The sequence below is a fragment of the Emys orbicularis genome, chromosome 6, assembly GCF_028017835.1.
Source record: "Emys orbicularis isolate rEmyOrb1 chromosome 6, rEmyOrb1.hap1, whole genome shotgun sequence".
Taxonomy (NCBI): Eukaryota; Metazoa; Chordata; order Testudines; family Emydidae; genus Emys; species Emys orbicularis.
Window position 1 is genome coordinate 40,736,624 of NC_088688.1, and position 15,540 is coordinate 40,752,163.

Here is a 15,540-nt window from a genome sequence, read left to right on the forward strand (position 1 = left end):
AGAATATTAGGGTTGGAAGAGACCTCAGGAGGTCATCTAGTCTAATCCCGTACTCAAAGCAGGACCAACACCAACAAAATCATCCCAGCCAAGGCTTTGTCAAGCCGGGCCTTAAAAACCTCTAAGGATGGAGATTCCACCATCTCCTTAGGTAACCCATTCCAGTGCTTCACCACCCTCCTAGTGTTTCCTAGACCTCCCCCACTGCAACTTGAGATAATTGCTTCTTGTTCTGTCATCTGCCATCACTGAGAACAGCCTAGCTCCATCCTCTATGGAATCCCCCCCCTTCAGGTAGTTGAAGGCTGCTATCAAATTCCCACTCACTCTTCTCTTCTGCAGACTAAATAACCCCAGGTCCCTCAGCCTCTCCTTGTAAATCATGTGCCCCAGCCCCCTAATCATTTTTGTTGCCCACCGCTGGACTCTCTCCAATTTGTCCACATCCCTTCTGTAGTGGGGGGGAGGGGACGGGGACCAAAACTGGACAGAATACTCCAGGTATGGCCTCACCAGTGTCGAATAGAGGGGAATAATCCCTTCCAAGGGAAGCAGTGAGGGCAAAACCCCTAACTGGTTTCAAGACAGAGCATGATAAGTTTATGGAGGGAATGCTATGATGAAATTGCCTACAATGGCATGTGGCCCATCTACAACTCTTAGTAACAAATATCTCCACTCCAACAGCCAAAGATTGGTCATTAGACGGGGAGCATATTTTCCCCCCAGGTATCTAGCTGGTGTGTTTCATGAACATGCTCAAGGTCTAAGGATTGCCATATTTGCAATGAGAAAGGAGCCAGACTGGGGATTTTCACTTTCCTCTGCAGCATGGGGCTCAGGTCACTTGTAGGGTTACAGTACTGTAAATGATGGATTCTTTGTAATTTGAAGTCTTTAAATCATGATTCAAGGACTTCAGTAATTTAGCCAGATTATGATTTTATTACAGGAGTGGGCGGGTGAGATTCTGTAGCCTGCAATGTGCATGCCAGACTAGATAATCATGATAAGCTCTTCTGGCCTTAAAATGTCAATATAAAACAACTTTTCCACAACATGAAATCTGGGTTTCTTTCCTTGTGTTTTGTTTTGTGGCCACTTCCCCTCCAGGCTGATACACGGTCCCCACTCGCTTTCTGGCTCTTGTAAAGCTTCACTTTGTGTTCTCACCCTGGGCACCTTTTTGTAGGATTGCCCCACCTGGTCTGGTCTCCCATCTCGTCTGTGGGGGCACCCTCCCCACCGCCCCCTGCTCTTTACTCACTCTCCCAGGAGGGGTCCTGTCCCCTTCAAGTAAGGGCGACCGGATGTTCACTGTGGGGCGCCCCCACCGCCAATGCGGGAAGCCGACGGCCCCGGGCAGCCAGGCTCCCTTCCTCGCCTCCTGCGCCAGGTGTCTCAAGGTCTCCTCGGGCGCCCGCTCCCCCCACGCCAGGACGGGCCTCTCACCTGGCAGCGCCATGGAGCCAAGGGCCCTGCAGCCTCTTCCCCAGCCGAGTCGAACACAGGCGGTGGCGCTTCCCGGCCGGAGGCCTTTGGGCGGCGCACTTCGGGCCGCACCATTAGACAGGGCGAGGAGGGGTGAGTGAAATCACCCCGGTGACGGGGGGAGGAGGCGGGGCGGAGGAGCCGGGTCAGTGTCAGGACTAGGAGGCGCGACGGAGGCGGCGCGTTTCTCAGCGCTTGTGCGGCGGCTCCGCGCTCGGCCTCTCGCCCCGGCTGCCTCCCCCCGCGCCGCGGCGCCGGATCCCGGGGTCCAAAATGGCGGGAGGTTCGCGGGGCTAGTCGGGGATTCCGCAGCGCCGGGACTGGAACGAAAGCGGAGCCGGGTCCATCCTCGGGGCGCCCCCTCCCCTCAGCTCTAGCCCGCCCCCGCCGCCAGCATGAGCAACATCTACATCCAGGAGCCTCCGACCAACGGCAAGGTGAGCCCCCGCCTCGGGCGCGCCAGGTGGGATGGGGCAAGGGGACCAGCTGAGGCTGGGAAAGGCGAAGGGAGCCAGGAGCGAGAGGGGCAGCTCCACTGACCATCACCCGGACCCCCGTTATACAAATTGTTCCCGCACCGCTGTGCCTGTGCTACACTTCTTGGCAGGTGCAAGTTACGTTGGCGTACAGTAGCCTCCGTCAGCGTATAGCTCCTGTACCTGCAGGCTTGGCTGCTTGCTTCGGCGCTGCGCATGTTCACCAGCAGTGCTTGGGTCGATGCAAAGTGCGTGCGATGCGTATCCCAGCCTGCAAACCGCTACCGTCTAGCGCAGGGGTTCTCAACATGTTTCTTTCTGAGCCCCTCCCCCACCCCCTAAAAACTCTATGACCACTTGTGCCAAAACAATGGGTTCTCTGCATATAAAAGCCAGGGCTAGCGTTAGGGGGTAGCGCACAGGGTAATTGCCTAGGGCCCCATCCATAGAAGCCCCTGCAAAGCTAAGTTGTTCAGGCTTTGGCTTCAGCCCCATGCGGTGGCGCTTCAGCTTTCTGCCCTGGGCCCCAGTGAGTCTAACGCTGCTTGGCAGACCGGCCCTGAAACCTGCTTGCGGCCCCGCAACAGGGCCTGGAGCCCTGGTTGAGAACCACTATTCTAGCACGATGCCTTTTGGGAAGTTTTCTCCTGTGTTGGGATAGAAATGACTCACTCAGTGATCTCTAGGAGATGAGTCAAGTTCCCAGCATGCAACTTAGAATAATAGGGTTAGAAGGGACTGCAAGGGTCATCTAGTCTAGTCTAACCCCTTGCCAAGAGGCAGGATTTGTTGTGGTTAAACCAGCCAAGACAGATGGCTCTCCAGCCTCCTTTTGAAAATCTCCAGTGAAGGAGCTTCCAAAACCTCCTGAGCCAGTCTGTTCTATTGTCCTATTGTTCTTATGGCTATGAAGTTTTACCTAGATTTAATCTAATTTAAACTTTCTCCATCCCGTAATGTCATCCCTATCCCATAATTCTTATGCTATTTTTTTAAAACCCACAAACCTGCATGGCACTTATAGCTGCCTGCCATCTCTGACAGAAGCATGGAGCCTGCAGAGCTCTGTGCTATTGTCATGAAAGTTACAAATACAGAACGCTCAATCCTCTAGTAATAGTAGAGCTGCAGGAAGAACTGCAACAACAGGGGACATGATGATTTCTTTGAGGAGAGACTGCTGAGGGTCATAGCAAAAAACAGTTCAAGGTTATTGATGGAGCACTGCGTCAGTGCTCATTTCTCAGGCCCACATTGGTGAGATCACATCATAGGGCAGATTTGGGACAACGAGCAGTGGCTGCACAACTTTCAGATGCAAAAGGCCGCCTTCTTGGATCTATTTGCCAAGCTCACTCCAGCTTGCTAGTAAAGGGACACCAGAATGAGAGCTTCGCTGGCAGCTGAGAAGTGAGTGGCAATTCCACTGTGGAAGCTTGTGATGTCAGATTGCTACCGGTCAGTGGGAAATCATTTTGGATTTGGAAAATCCACAGTGGGGACTGTTGTCATGCAAGTATGTGGGGCCATTAATCTTATTCTGCTGCACAGGACTGTGACTCTCAGTAATGTGCAGGACATAGTGCATGGATTTGCAGCAATGGGGTTCCCAAGCTGTGATGGGGTGATAAACAGCACACACATCCCTATATTGGTACCAGCTCACCTTGCAAGCAGATCACTAGGTACGCTTCACTGACATCAATGTGAGCGGGGGAAGTGGGGGAGGGAGCAGAAGTGCATGATGCTTGCATCTTTAAGAACAGGACTGTTCAGAAAGCTGCAAGCAGGGACATTCTTTCCTGACTGTAAGGTTACCATTTGCAAAATTAAAACGTCAATAGGGATTCTGGGGGACCCAGCCTATCCCTGGTTCCACAGCTCATGAAGCCATACGCCAGCCACCTCAACAGCACCAACGAAAGATTCAGCTATCAGCTCAACAGATGCAGAATGACCATTGAATGTGCTTTTTGTAGATTGAAGGGATGCTGGCATAAAACTGCATCTCAGTGAGAATAATATTCCAATGGTTATAGCTGCCTGTTGTGTCTTGCATAATATCTGCAAATGGGGGAAAAACTACCTCTGGCGTGGAGCAGCCAGACACAAAGGCTATTACAAGAGCTCAACATGGAGCTACATGTTAATGGCCAGCTACAGTAATGTGCTGTACTAGAGTGTGCTCTGGCCCTGAAGTTTTGGGTGCTTTTAGGAATTCTATAAGCTAGTTATACATTTATAAATATTACACCATGTCTTTTGGTGAACCTGTGAATTATGAGGTGCTTGCTGTATGTATATAATTATTACACTGTGTGTTTCACTGAACCTGTGAGTTTTGTGATACTGTACAGCTACAAGTAGTGTGTTTTGAGTACTGCTATACCTTCTGCCATATGTGTTATGAACTAATAAATGTTTGTTTTTAAAAAATATAAATTTATTGTGTAGCAAAAACTGTGCCAAAATCCAATGCTGAAATTAAAAAAACCTCAAGTTTGAACAGAAATTAAAGCATGAAACTTTAGAATTAGAAAGACAGAAAACATCCCTGTCCCTTTCATTGCACAAATGTAGTCCATTTTGTACTCCTGGGGGAATTCTGCACCAAAAAATTAAAATGTATGACCTAATATTTTAAAATTCTGCATATTTTATTTGTCAAAATAACGTAAGTACACCAGTTTCAATTATTTTTGGTCATTTATTTCAAAATACCTGTCAGCAAGTATGTCTATAACAATACAGACAACAAAAAAGATTCAGGAAATGTTTTTTGACAAATAGATTCCTTACTAGGCATATTAATACAGAACTCTGAGTAATAATTCATTTAAACTACAATACTGAACCATATTTCCCACTCCCCTCAGAAGCAGTGCAAAGGCTTGGGGGAGTCAGGGGTAATGGAGGAGCTGAGGGAGAGGAAGTAAATTGCTGGGAAGGAGCCCAAGTATGAACTTGGAGGGTTGTTAGGTATGGGTGGGGAAAGTATGGAAACCATTTTTTTGGGGTGGGGTGGGGAGGAAGGCGGGGGAATGGATTGTTGGGGAGCTTCCCCCATGCAGACCCTGGCTGACCCCTAGCCCCACTCAGACATCCACTCTACACATCCCCATGTGGCCCTGCACCTCCTCCTCGGTCCCCATGTGTCTCTATACTACACATAATTTTACTACACTCCTGGTAGTAAAGTTATGCAAATACATAAGTGTTTGCAGGATCTGGGCCAAAATGGACAAGATAGACAAAAGTGGGAAAGGAAATAAATACAGAGAGGTGAAGAAACTTGCCCAATGTCACACAGTGGACCACTGGCAATAAAGTTTTATGAAAACTATTCTTTGAGTTGTATCTTATGTATCAGACAAACTGTAGGACAGTTGACATCTAGTACATTACAAAAGCTGCCACTGAAAACCAGACCAACTTCCTAATTTTGTTCTTGCATTCATAAAATTGGATGAAGAATTTTTTTTACTCGTGACTGTATTATTTGATCAGAGACTTCACCTGTAAATGTTTAAGTGCAATAAAACTAAATAGTATATTTTCATATATTTTTATAGGTTTTACTGAAAACAACAGCTGGAGATATTGACATCGAGCTATGGTCAAAAGAAGCGCCAAAAGCATGCAGAAATTTCATCCAGCTTTGTATGGAAGGTAATGATTGAGTTGGACAGTAGTTGTTAATATCATTCAGTGTACAGTATTGGTGACTTCTTACATTTTATGCTTTTTCATAAAACAGGAATCAGAGGAATATTACACTAATGTCCATGGGAATTGACATTAAGATATAGTTACCAGTGTGTGGGAAAACTAGAAGCGTTGAGAAATACAATGTTTTTCAAAGCTATCGAAAGAGACCTTAGACAAAGAATTTTAAAAAGCATTTTAAATACGTTTCTCAAATCCAATAGATAGCAGGTTATTACTGAACTACAATACATGAGAGACTTAGGAGGACTTACTTTGTGGGTATTTTGAAACATGTAACTATGTTCTTCAGTAAACTTATGAAATGATAGCCAAGCGGTCCAAGGAAGTCTGAAAAATTACTTTGTGCCTCACTTTCCTTTCCCTGCTTATGGCTTCCTGTTTTCTTTCAAAAACATTTGGGGATTTTTAATACTTCATTGTGCTGCCATTTCAGAGTGGTGGGAGCACTGTAATCCAGATCAAAGAAATGGGGTTTGGGAATTAAAGGATCTGCCTTGGGAAAACCACACCATGGGAGGATGAAGGCGCTCATAGCTACACAGTATCTCCAGCTGGTGCCACTATGTATGTATCTTTTAAGGGTAAGGTACCTCAAGACCCCTTCTGATGTGTACCATTTCTTGAAGATATCCTCTGGTTAGGAGATTTTCACTCCTGTCTTGTGCCTCCAGCATAAATCAAGCCCATCATTTCTTGTAGAGCTAGAACATATCTGTTTGAAAGGCATTCAGTCCTGGTATAAAGTCTTCAAGTGATAGAGAATCCCTTGGTAAGTTGTTCCAATGGTCAGTTACCCTAAATATATATTTTTTTAGTCTGAATTTGTCTAGTTTCCACTTCCAGCCATTGGATCTCATTATGCCATTGTCTGTCTGCTAAATTAAAGAGCTTTCTACTGTTGGAAATCTTCTTCCCTTGTAGGTACTTATAGATGATGATGAAGTCACCTCTGTCTTCTCTTGGATAATCTGAATAGATTGAGTTTCTTACCTTTCTAGTTGTAAGGCAAATTTTTCAGACCTCAAATCATTCTTGTAGCTGTTTTCTGAGCTCTTTCCAATTTGTCAATATTGTTTTTGAAACATAGACACCAGAACTGGACTTCAGTACTCTAGTAATGATCTCACTAATGCCATGTGCGGAGGTAACACCAACTCCTACTTGATAATCCCCTGTTTATATAGACAAAGATCGCTTTAATCTTCTTAACAGCTGCATTGCAGTGGGAGCTCATGATTGTTTGGTTATCCACCATGATCTTGAAGTCCTTTTCAGTCGCTGTTTTCTGGACACAGTACCCGTACACAGTACACTCCAGTTCTGGCTGGAGGACTGTATCCAGAGGCCTAAACCATGGGCCAAGGAGAAACCGATTCCTCATGAAACCATGCCCAGATGAGACTATTATAGCAGTGAATTCCACGTTTGTTGATGCTCCGAGCACTAAGAAGAGCACTGTGCTCCATGAGTTAAGGCAGTGACCCATGAAAAAGGTAATGTCTTTGTCTGTGCTTCAGAGATTGACATTGTCATTTTCATGGGTCTTTGGTTTAGCTGAAGGAGCACAGTGCTTTAATCTGTCACGATTAACACCATCTTTATCCTCCTCATCAGGTCTGCAACCCAAAAGTTATTTTTGATTCCCTCATCCCCATATTTATGCTTTGTCCAAATCCTGCCACTTCTTCCTCCATGGCTTCCTATCTGACCCTTCAACACTGTCTAGACATCAAAAGCTCTTGTCCAAGTCTGAATCACATCCCATCTTGATTTACTCCGAGGCATCTCCTATCTTTCTGGCTTCATTCCCTTCCTATGATTTATATATGTTCTCCTCCCCAAGGAAACCCTCCATAGACCTGCCTTTCTCCAGGCATCAAGTTCAGTTTTCTTGTCAGTTTCTTCATGGGCGTAAATAAATCTGTTCCTCCTTAGTTATCCACTCATCTCATTGTGTTGCTCCAATGTGCTTTGCTAATTATGCCAGCTATGGATACTAGTTAATCCTACAAATGCCTCCAGGTGTTCTTCCATACTGCCCTTTATAGATGGAATGCCTTCCTTGAAATCATCTGAAAGGCAAATACAATTCTCCTTTTAAGACCCACCAGTGCTGTGATGCTTACAAGAAAATAAGCAATTATTGATAGTTAGATTAATAGTTTTTAAGGCCAGGGGGACCATTATGATAATCTAATTTGACTTCTTCATTAACACAAGAGGAAGGAACCTCACCTAGTGATTTCTGCATCAAGTCCATAACTTCTGTTTAAGCTATAGCATATCTTTTAGACTGACAACCAATCTATATATAAGAATATTTAGGTTCAGGGGCAGATGAGGATAGTTTTTGGTTTTTTAAATTTTTGGGAAAAAACAACAACCCACCTTCTAAATGGTTTGGAATCATCAAGTTGTACCCTTTTAGCTAGCCCATGTTGCTGCATGATTTTATTAGGTTTTTCATCTTCCTTCCCCCTCCTCTCCCTGGACCTCCTATTGTTTGTTTGTTTGTTTTGAATTTATCTCTTTAAGGCAACAACTGTCTTCTTATTTGTTTCTTCAGCACCTTGAACAATGGGGCCTTTGAGCACTGCTAAAATATAAATAATGAGAGGGACTTCTCAAGAAACATAAATTGGCCAAATGCTATGAAGTAACAATTTTACACTGATAATTAATTTGAATATCTGATTTATAGCACCCAATTTACAACACTATCCTAAACACACAGAGTGCTGGAATAGTGTATAACTGTGTCATAATTATGAGGCTTACTGGGAAGAGAGCAAAAGTTCGTTTTATATGAGATTATTAGAGAAAGAGTAAAGTTTGTTTTCAGTAGTCAGAATAACAACATTACTAATATGGTGAAAAAATGTTTGAAATATGTGAAGACTTCTTGAACTTGGCGTATTTTAAATGGAAATATCTCTGTCTACAGTATAAAATTTGTAAGTCACCCATTGTCTTAAAATATCATATTTTTTTAATTGACTTGCTACATATGTCAAGCAGAGTTAAATTTTCACCTCCCAGAAGCTGTTTTGATTTCCCTATAATAAAACCAAGAAGCACAATAGACTCAATATTTCAGAGTCTGATTGGAGCACCATATAAGGTGAAACTGATGAATACTTGTCAGTGTTGGTGTGTATCCAATACCATTGTTTGGCCATACTAAATTAAAGATGTATATGGAAAGCTTTGGTCATAGAGAGGGAAGAAAAGAATGAAAGGAGGAGAGTAGAGCCCTATTCTGTCAATTTAAGAACTTTTATACTCTTAACAGCTGATCTATTACGGCAGGGTGGCTGTTAATTTAGCAATATTGGCAACATGCCTTCTCATGTTCTTGTTTTATTTTTTTTAACACAGCTGTCTTTATTTCCGGTCACTTATGTGATAGTGGTGTTATACTTATTTTCTTGGACGCTTGATAACTGACAATAAGAAATTATTTGCATGGAAAAACCCAGCATTGTGACAAATAATGTGGAGTAGGCAGTTTATTTTTTCTCACATTTATTGATATAGCTTGTATGTAGATTTTAGCTCCATTAATCCACATAAACTAATCTTCAGGTTAGGAAATAAAGAATTACCCCACAACTTTGATTGTGTGGTGATTGGTGGAAATATAGTGCTAGAATATTCCTACTATTTTAAGCTCCTGATGATTATATTAGAGCAGAAGTCTAAAAAATAAGGAGATACTGTAGAATAAACACAGACACATTGGACTTAATTCTCCTTTTATGCTGATCTTCGTCAGTAATAACGCAAAGTCCTTGGTAAAAGGAGTATATGGGACAGGAGAACCAGGTCTATTAAGACTATCTGGGAGATGGCTTCTTTTGTTTCCAGCTTTTGCCTCTTCCAGGGGCAAGATTAGAAAGGCAAAGGCACAAAATGAGCTCAAACTAGCTATGGGAATAAAGGGAAACAAGAAGACTTTTTATCAATACATTAGAAGCAAGAGGAAGACCAAAGACAGGGTAGGCCCATTGCTCAGTGAAGAGGGAGAAACAGTAACAGGAAACTTGGAAATGGCAGAGATGCTTAATGACTTCTTTGTTTCGGTCTTCACCAAGAAGTCTGAAGGAATGCCTAACCTAGTGAATGCTAATGGGAAGGGGGTAGGTTTAGCAGATAAAATAAAAAAAGAACAAGTTAAAAATCACTTAGAAAAGTTAGATGCCTGCAAGTCACCAGGGCCTGATGAAATGCATCCTAGAATACTCAAGGAGCTAATAGAGGAGGTATCTGAGCCTCTAGCTATTATCTTTGGAAAATCATGGGAGACGGGAGAGATTCCAGAAGACTGGAAAAGGGCAAATATAGTGCCCATCTATAAAAAGGGAAATAAAAACAACCCAGGAAACTACAGACCAGTTAGTTTAACTTCTGTGCCAGGGAAGATAATGGAGCAAGTAATTAAGGAAATCATCTGCAAACACTTGGAAGGTGGTAAGGTGATAGGGAATAGTCAGCATGGATTTGTAAAGAACAAATCATGTCAAACCAATCTGATAGCTTTCTTTGATAGGATAACGAGCCTTGTGGATAAGGGAGAAGCTGTGGATGTGGTATACCTAGACTTTAGTAAGGCATTTGATACGGTCTCGCATGATATTCTTATCGATAAACTAGGCAAATACAATTTAGATGGGGCTACTATAAGGTGGGTGCATAACTGTCTGGATAACCGTACTCAGAGTTTTTAATGGTTATTAAAACCGTTAAACCATTATTAATGGTTCCCAATCCTGCTGGAAAGGCATAACAAGTGGGGTTCCGCAGGGATCTGTTTTGGGACCGGCTCTGTTCAATATCTTCATTAACGACTTAGATATTGGCATAGAAAGTACGCTTATTAAGTTTGCAGATGATACCAAACTGGGAGGGATTGCAACTGCTTTGGAGGACAGGGTCATAATTCAAAATGATCTGGACAAATTGGAGAAATGGTCTGAGGTAAACAGGATGAAATTTAACAAAGACAAATGCAAAGTGCTCCACTTAGGAAGGAACAATCAGTTTCACACATACAGAATGGGAAGAGACTGTCTAGGAAGGAGTACGGCAGAAAGGGATCTAGGGTTTATAGTTGACCACAAGCTAAATATGAGTCAACAGTGTGATGCTGTTGCAAAAAAAGCAAACATGATTCTGGGATGTATTAACAGGTGTGTTGTGAGCAAGACACGAGAAGTCATTCTTCCGCTGTACTCTGCGCTGGTTAGGCCTCAACTGGAGTATTGTGTCCAGTTCTGGGCACCGCATTTCAAGAAAGATGTGGAGAAATTGGAGAGGGTCCAGAGAAGAGCAACAAGAATGATTAAAGGTCTTGAGAACATGACCTATGAAGGAAGGCTGAAAGAATTGGGTTTGTTTAGTTTGGAAAAGAGAAGACTGAGAGGGGACATGATAGCAGTTTTCAGGTATCTAAAAGGGTGTCATAAGGAGGAGGGAGAAAACTTGTTCACCTTAGCCTCTAAGGATAGAACAAGAAGCAATGGGCTTAAACTGCAGCAAGGGAGGTGTAGGTTGGACATTAGGAAAAAGTTCCTAACTGTCAGGGTGGTTAGACACTGGAATAAACTGCCTAGGGAGGTTGTGGAATCTCTATCTCTGGAGATATTTAAGAGTAGGTTAGATAAATGTCTATCAGGGATGGTCTAGACAGTATTTGGTCCTGCCATGAGGGCAGGGGACTGGACTCGATGACCTCTCGAGGTCCCTTCCAGTCCTAGAATCTATGAATTTTATCTATCAATATTATCCTTTCAGTGACATGCAATGCCTTCAAGTGTACTGCAAAACACAGCAAACTGTTCTGTATTGTATATTAGTGTGTTTAATTTTGACACCATTGTCTTGAAAATTTAAGATGTTTACCTGATCACACATCTTATGGTACTTCCCAGTTCATATAAATGGAATATTTTAACATTGAAAATTGAAACAGAAGTTGAAAATCAACAAAATACCAGTCTTTGAGTCAAAGCTCAAGTTCTAACTTCTGTACACATAATAATAATAATACCTACCCCTAGATCTCAAAGCACTTTATAAATGTGGTCAGTATCACTATTAGATGGGAGAAACTGAGACACAGGGCAGCAAAGTGACTTACCCAGCAGGCTAGTTGTAGAGCCAGAAATAGGTTCCCTGAGTCCCACTCTAGTGTTGTAGCCACAAGGCCACATTGCTTACACTATAAGTGTACTTTTAGAATAATTTAAAAATATCTGTGGTAAATATTCTTTTTCTTTGCAGGTTATTATGACAACACAATATTTCACAGAGTTGTGCCTGATTTTATAGTGCAAGGGGGAGATCCCACTGGTACTGGATCAGGTGGAGAGTCAATCTACGGGCTCCCCTTCAAGGTAGGTATCTGTATAGCTTGTTTTTAATTACTGTATATTCATTTGCAAGTGACTTTACTAATAGGAGAGATTGCTAAAACAAAGCTCACACAAGAAATTAATCTTTTCTCTTGTACAGTGATTGCTTGCACATCTTGTGTCTCCATTTTTGCATGTGCATTTTTGCATGCACAGTTCCAAAATCTGTCTGTATTGTACCCAGGGTACTAATATAATGTGTTAGCCTATTAGCAAAAACTGCACTAGGAAAAGTGAAAATAGGGTACAGTAAGAGGACATGAAGAAAAGAGAAAAGTGGAATCAAAAGGGTGAAATAAGTGTAAAATTGGGTGAGTTACTTAAATCTAAAAATATCACTGAAGTGATTTCAATGTTGTTCCTACTAGGTATTCAGTAGAGCAAAAAGAGATCAGAAAGCACCAGGTAAACTTGTGTGGAATATTACAATAAAAGGAGAGTCAACAGCTTTCAAATATCTTCATCTTCTCTTGCCCAGATTGCAATGACTGAATAATGCTTTCCAACACTTGTCGTACTAGTATTCTGGCAGCAGCAAATATTCAAAAGTATGAACAGATATTTGCACGTGCCAAACTTAGATACAGAAATACTCTTATACTCGTGCAAGTTTAGATCTAATGTTTACAGGTCCATGAACAGCCCTGTCTTAAACATATGCACACACAAGTTAAAAATCATAAAAATATAGGCCTGGAAGGGATCGCAAGAGGTCTTCTAGTCCATTGCCCCCACACTGAGGCTAGACCAAGTTGGGCATGTGTAACTCTTCAGTGTAGCTTAGTATATTTCTAAAATTTGACACCCAGTCTCTTAATATTCATATTCTTCATATGTTAGAAGGTACCTTTAAAAACAGACTTCCCCTTTGTAGATGTTCTTCTGTTTTTATCTCGCTTAAGCATTGCATTGAAACAGAGGGTGCACTAGATATATGAAATTGTGCCAGAGAGAGGTTTTGTTGTATGATTTTGTGATCTGTTAGACAACACTGAAGTGGTTAATGCTATATGTTCAATTATTTTATCACGAGGAATGTTTATAGGCAAGGCCCTTTATACTATGTGTAAACCTGCATTGCTCTTTTCAACACAGGACTCCGGTTCTTTTCTAACCTCAGGCTTCAAAGGAGATAGTTTCTCTTCTTGATTGCATGAACAAATAGATTTATACTACTAGGGTATGTCTACACTACGAGAGTCCTTCGATTTTAGTTAATTCGAATATGTGGAATCGATATTACAAAGTCGAACGTGTGTGTCCACATTAAGGACAGTAATTCGACTTTGTGAGTCCACACTAACGGGGCAAGCGTCGACATTGGAAGCGGTGCACTGTGGGCAGCTATCCCACAGTTCCCGCAGTCCCCGCTGCCCATTGGAATTCTGGGTCGAGCCCCAAATGCCTTCTGGGTAAAAAAATGTGTCGAGGGTGCTTTTGGGTACCTGTCGTCATCCGTCCGTCACTCCCGCCCTCCCTCCCTCCCTGAAAGCGCCGGCGGGAAATCAGTTCGCGCACTTTTCTGATTACTGACAGCGCGGACGCCACAGCAGTGCGAGCATGGATCCCGCTGCGACCATCGCTGCAGTTGTGGCAGTTCTCAACGCCTCGCAGCTTCTCATCCACCTTTACCAGAGGCAGCTGCTTATAAATCAGGAGAGGAGGCTACGGCACCACCGTGAGGGCATGAAGTCGGAGAGTAGCTCCAACCTCTCAGAAAACATGAGACCCAGTGCCCAGGACATCTCTGTGTCACTGGGTCTTGTGGATACTGTGGAACGGCGATTCTGGGCCCTGGAAACAAGCACGGACTGGTGGGACCGCATAGTGCTGCAGGTCTGGGATGAATCCCAGTGGCTGCGAAACTTTCGCATGCGGAAGGGGACTTTCCTCGAACTGTGTGACTTGCTGTCCCCTGCCCTGAAGCGAAAGGACACCCGGATGCGAGCAGCCCTGCCTGTCCAGAAGCGAGTGGCCATAGCCCTCTGGAAGCTTGCAAAGCCAGACAGCTACCGGTCAGTCGCGAACCACTTTGGTGTGGGCAAGTCTACCGTGGGGGTTGCTGTCATGCAAGTAGCCAAGGCAATCGTCAAGGTACTGCTATCAAAGGTAGTGACCCTGGGAAACGTGGAGCTCATCATAGATGGCTTTGCCGAGATGGGATTCCCAAACTGCGGTGGGGCTATAGATGGGACTCACATCCCTATCCTGGGACCGGACCACCAGGCCAGCCAGTACATAAACAGAAAGGGATACTTTTCTATGGTGCTGCAAGCACTGGTGGACCACAGGGGACGTTTTACAAATATCAACGTTGGATGGCCTGGCAAGGTTCATGACGCTCGGGTTTTCAGGAACTCTGGTCTGTTTAGATGGCTGCAGGAAGGTCTTTACTTCCCGGACCACAAAATAAGTCTTGGGGATGTGGAGATGCCTACTGTGATCCTCGGGGACCCTGCATACCCGCTAATGCCCTGGCTCATGAAGCCCTACACTGGCGCACTGGACTCAGGGAAAGAACTCTTCAACTACCGGCTGAGCAAGTGCAGAATGGTGGTGGAGTGTGCTTTTGGCCGTCTCAAGGGGAGATGGAGAAGCTTACTCACTCGCTGTGATCTCAGCGAAACCAATATCCCCATTGTGATAGCTGCTTGCTGTGTGCTCCACAATCTGTGTGAGAGCAAGGGGGAGACCTTTATGGCGGGGTGGGAGGTTGAGGCAAATAGCCTGGCTTCTGATTACGCCCAGCCAGACAGCCGGGCGATTAGAAGATCCCAGCGGGACGCGCTGTGCATCAGGGAGGCTTTGAAGGCCAGGTTCCTGACTGAGCAGGGTCTCCAGTGACTGTTTAGTTTGTGGACACAGATGCTGAACCTGCCCCCGTTTCTTTACCCAGTTACTGTTGACTATCCTTCCAAGTTACATACCCCCTTCACCACCTTCCCAACAAATAAAATCTGTTCCGTTTTGTTAATGAACAAGGTTCTCTTTCTTACTGTTTTCGCGGGAATGTTTTAAACCGGGGACGCAGACTGTGGCGGGGGGCGGGGTTAGTGTTTTGATGCAAATGATGCTTCTAAACTCCGGGAATGACAGGCTCCGCAGTGCTGGATTGGTTGTTTCAACGGAGCCTGCCAGCAGTCCTGGGCGGGACTGCGTGTATGTGTCGGCCAAGTGACTTTCTGGCAGGGGGCGGAGGGTTACAGACCCCCGTGCTGCGTGGCTCTGTGATCCAGGATAAGGGCCGCGTCATAAGATCTCTAACTGCCCTCCCCCGCCACAAAGTCACAGATCAACCCCCCCGCCCCCCAGAACATGAAAACCACCTCCCAGACTGACCAGGGTAACTGGTGACTGCACTGTGTATGTGTCCTGATGCTGGACCTGCCCCCGCCTCTGTAGCCTGCTAAAGGTGACTGTCCTGTCCAAGT

At 44.3% G+C, this 15,540-nt stretch overlaps 1 protein-coding gene across 2 annotated transcripts in view; it reads left to right on the forward strand.

Moving 5' to 3' along the window:
- Positions 1 to 1,753: 1,753 nt before the first annotated feature.
- LOC135880534 (spliceosome-associated protein CWC27 homolog) overlaps positions 1,754 to 15,540 on the forward strand; it is a 210,076-nt gene continuing 196,289 nt past the window's right edge. For both annotated transcript variants that reach the window (XM_065406860.1, XM_065406861.1), the window contains exons 1-3: positions 1,754 to 1,928; positions 5,540 to 5,636; positions 11,979 to 12,091. In XM_065406860.1, the coding sequence (XP_065262932.1) occupies positions 1,887 to 1,928; positions 5,540 to 5,636; positions 11,979 to 12,091 (252 nt within the window). In that variant the 5' untranslated portion in view covers positions 1,754 to 1,886. The remainder of the gene's footprint in view (positions 1,929 to 5,539; positions 5,637 to 11,978; positions 12,092 to 15,540) is intronic.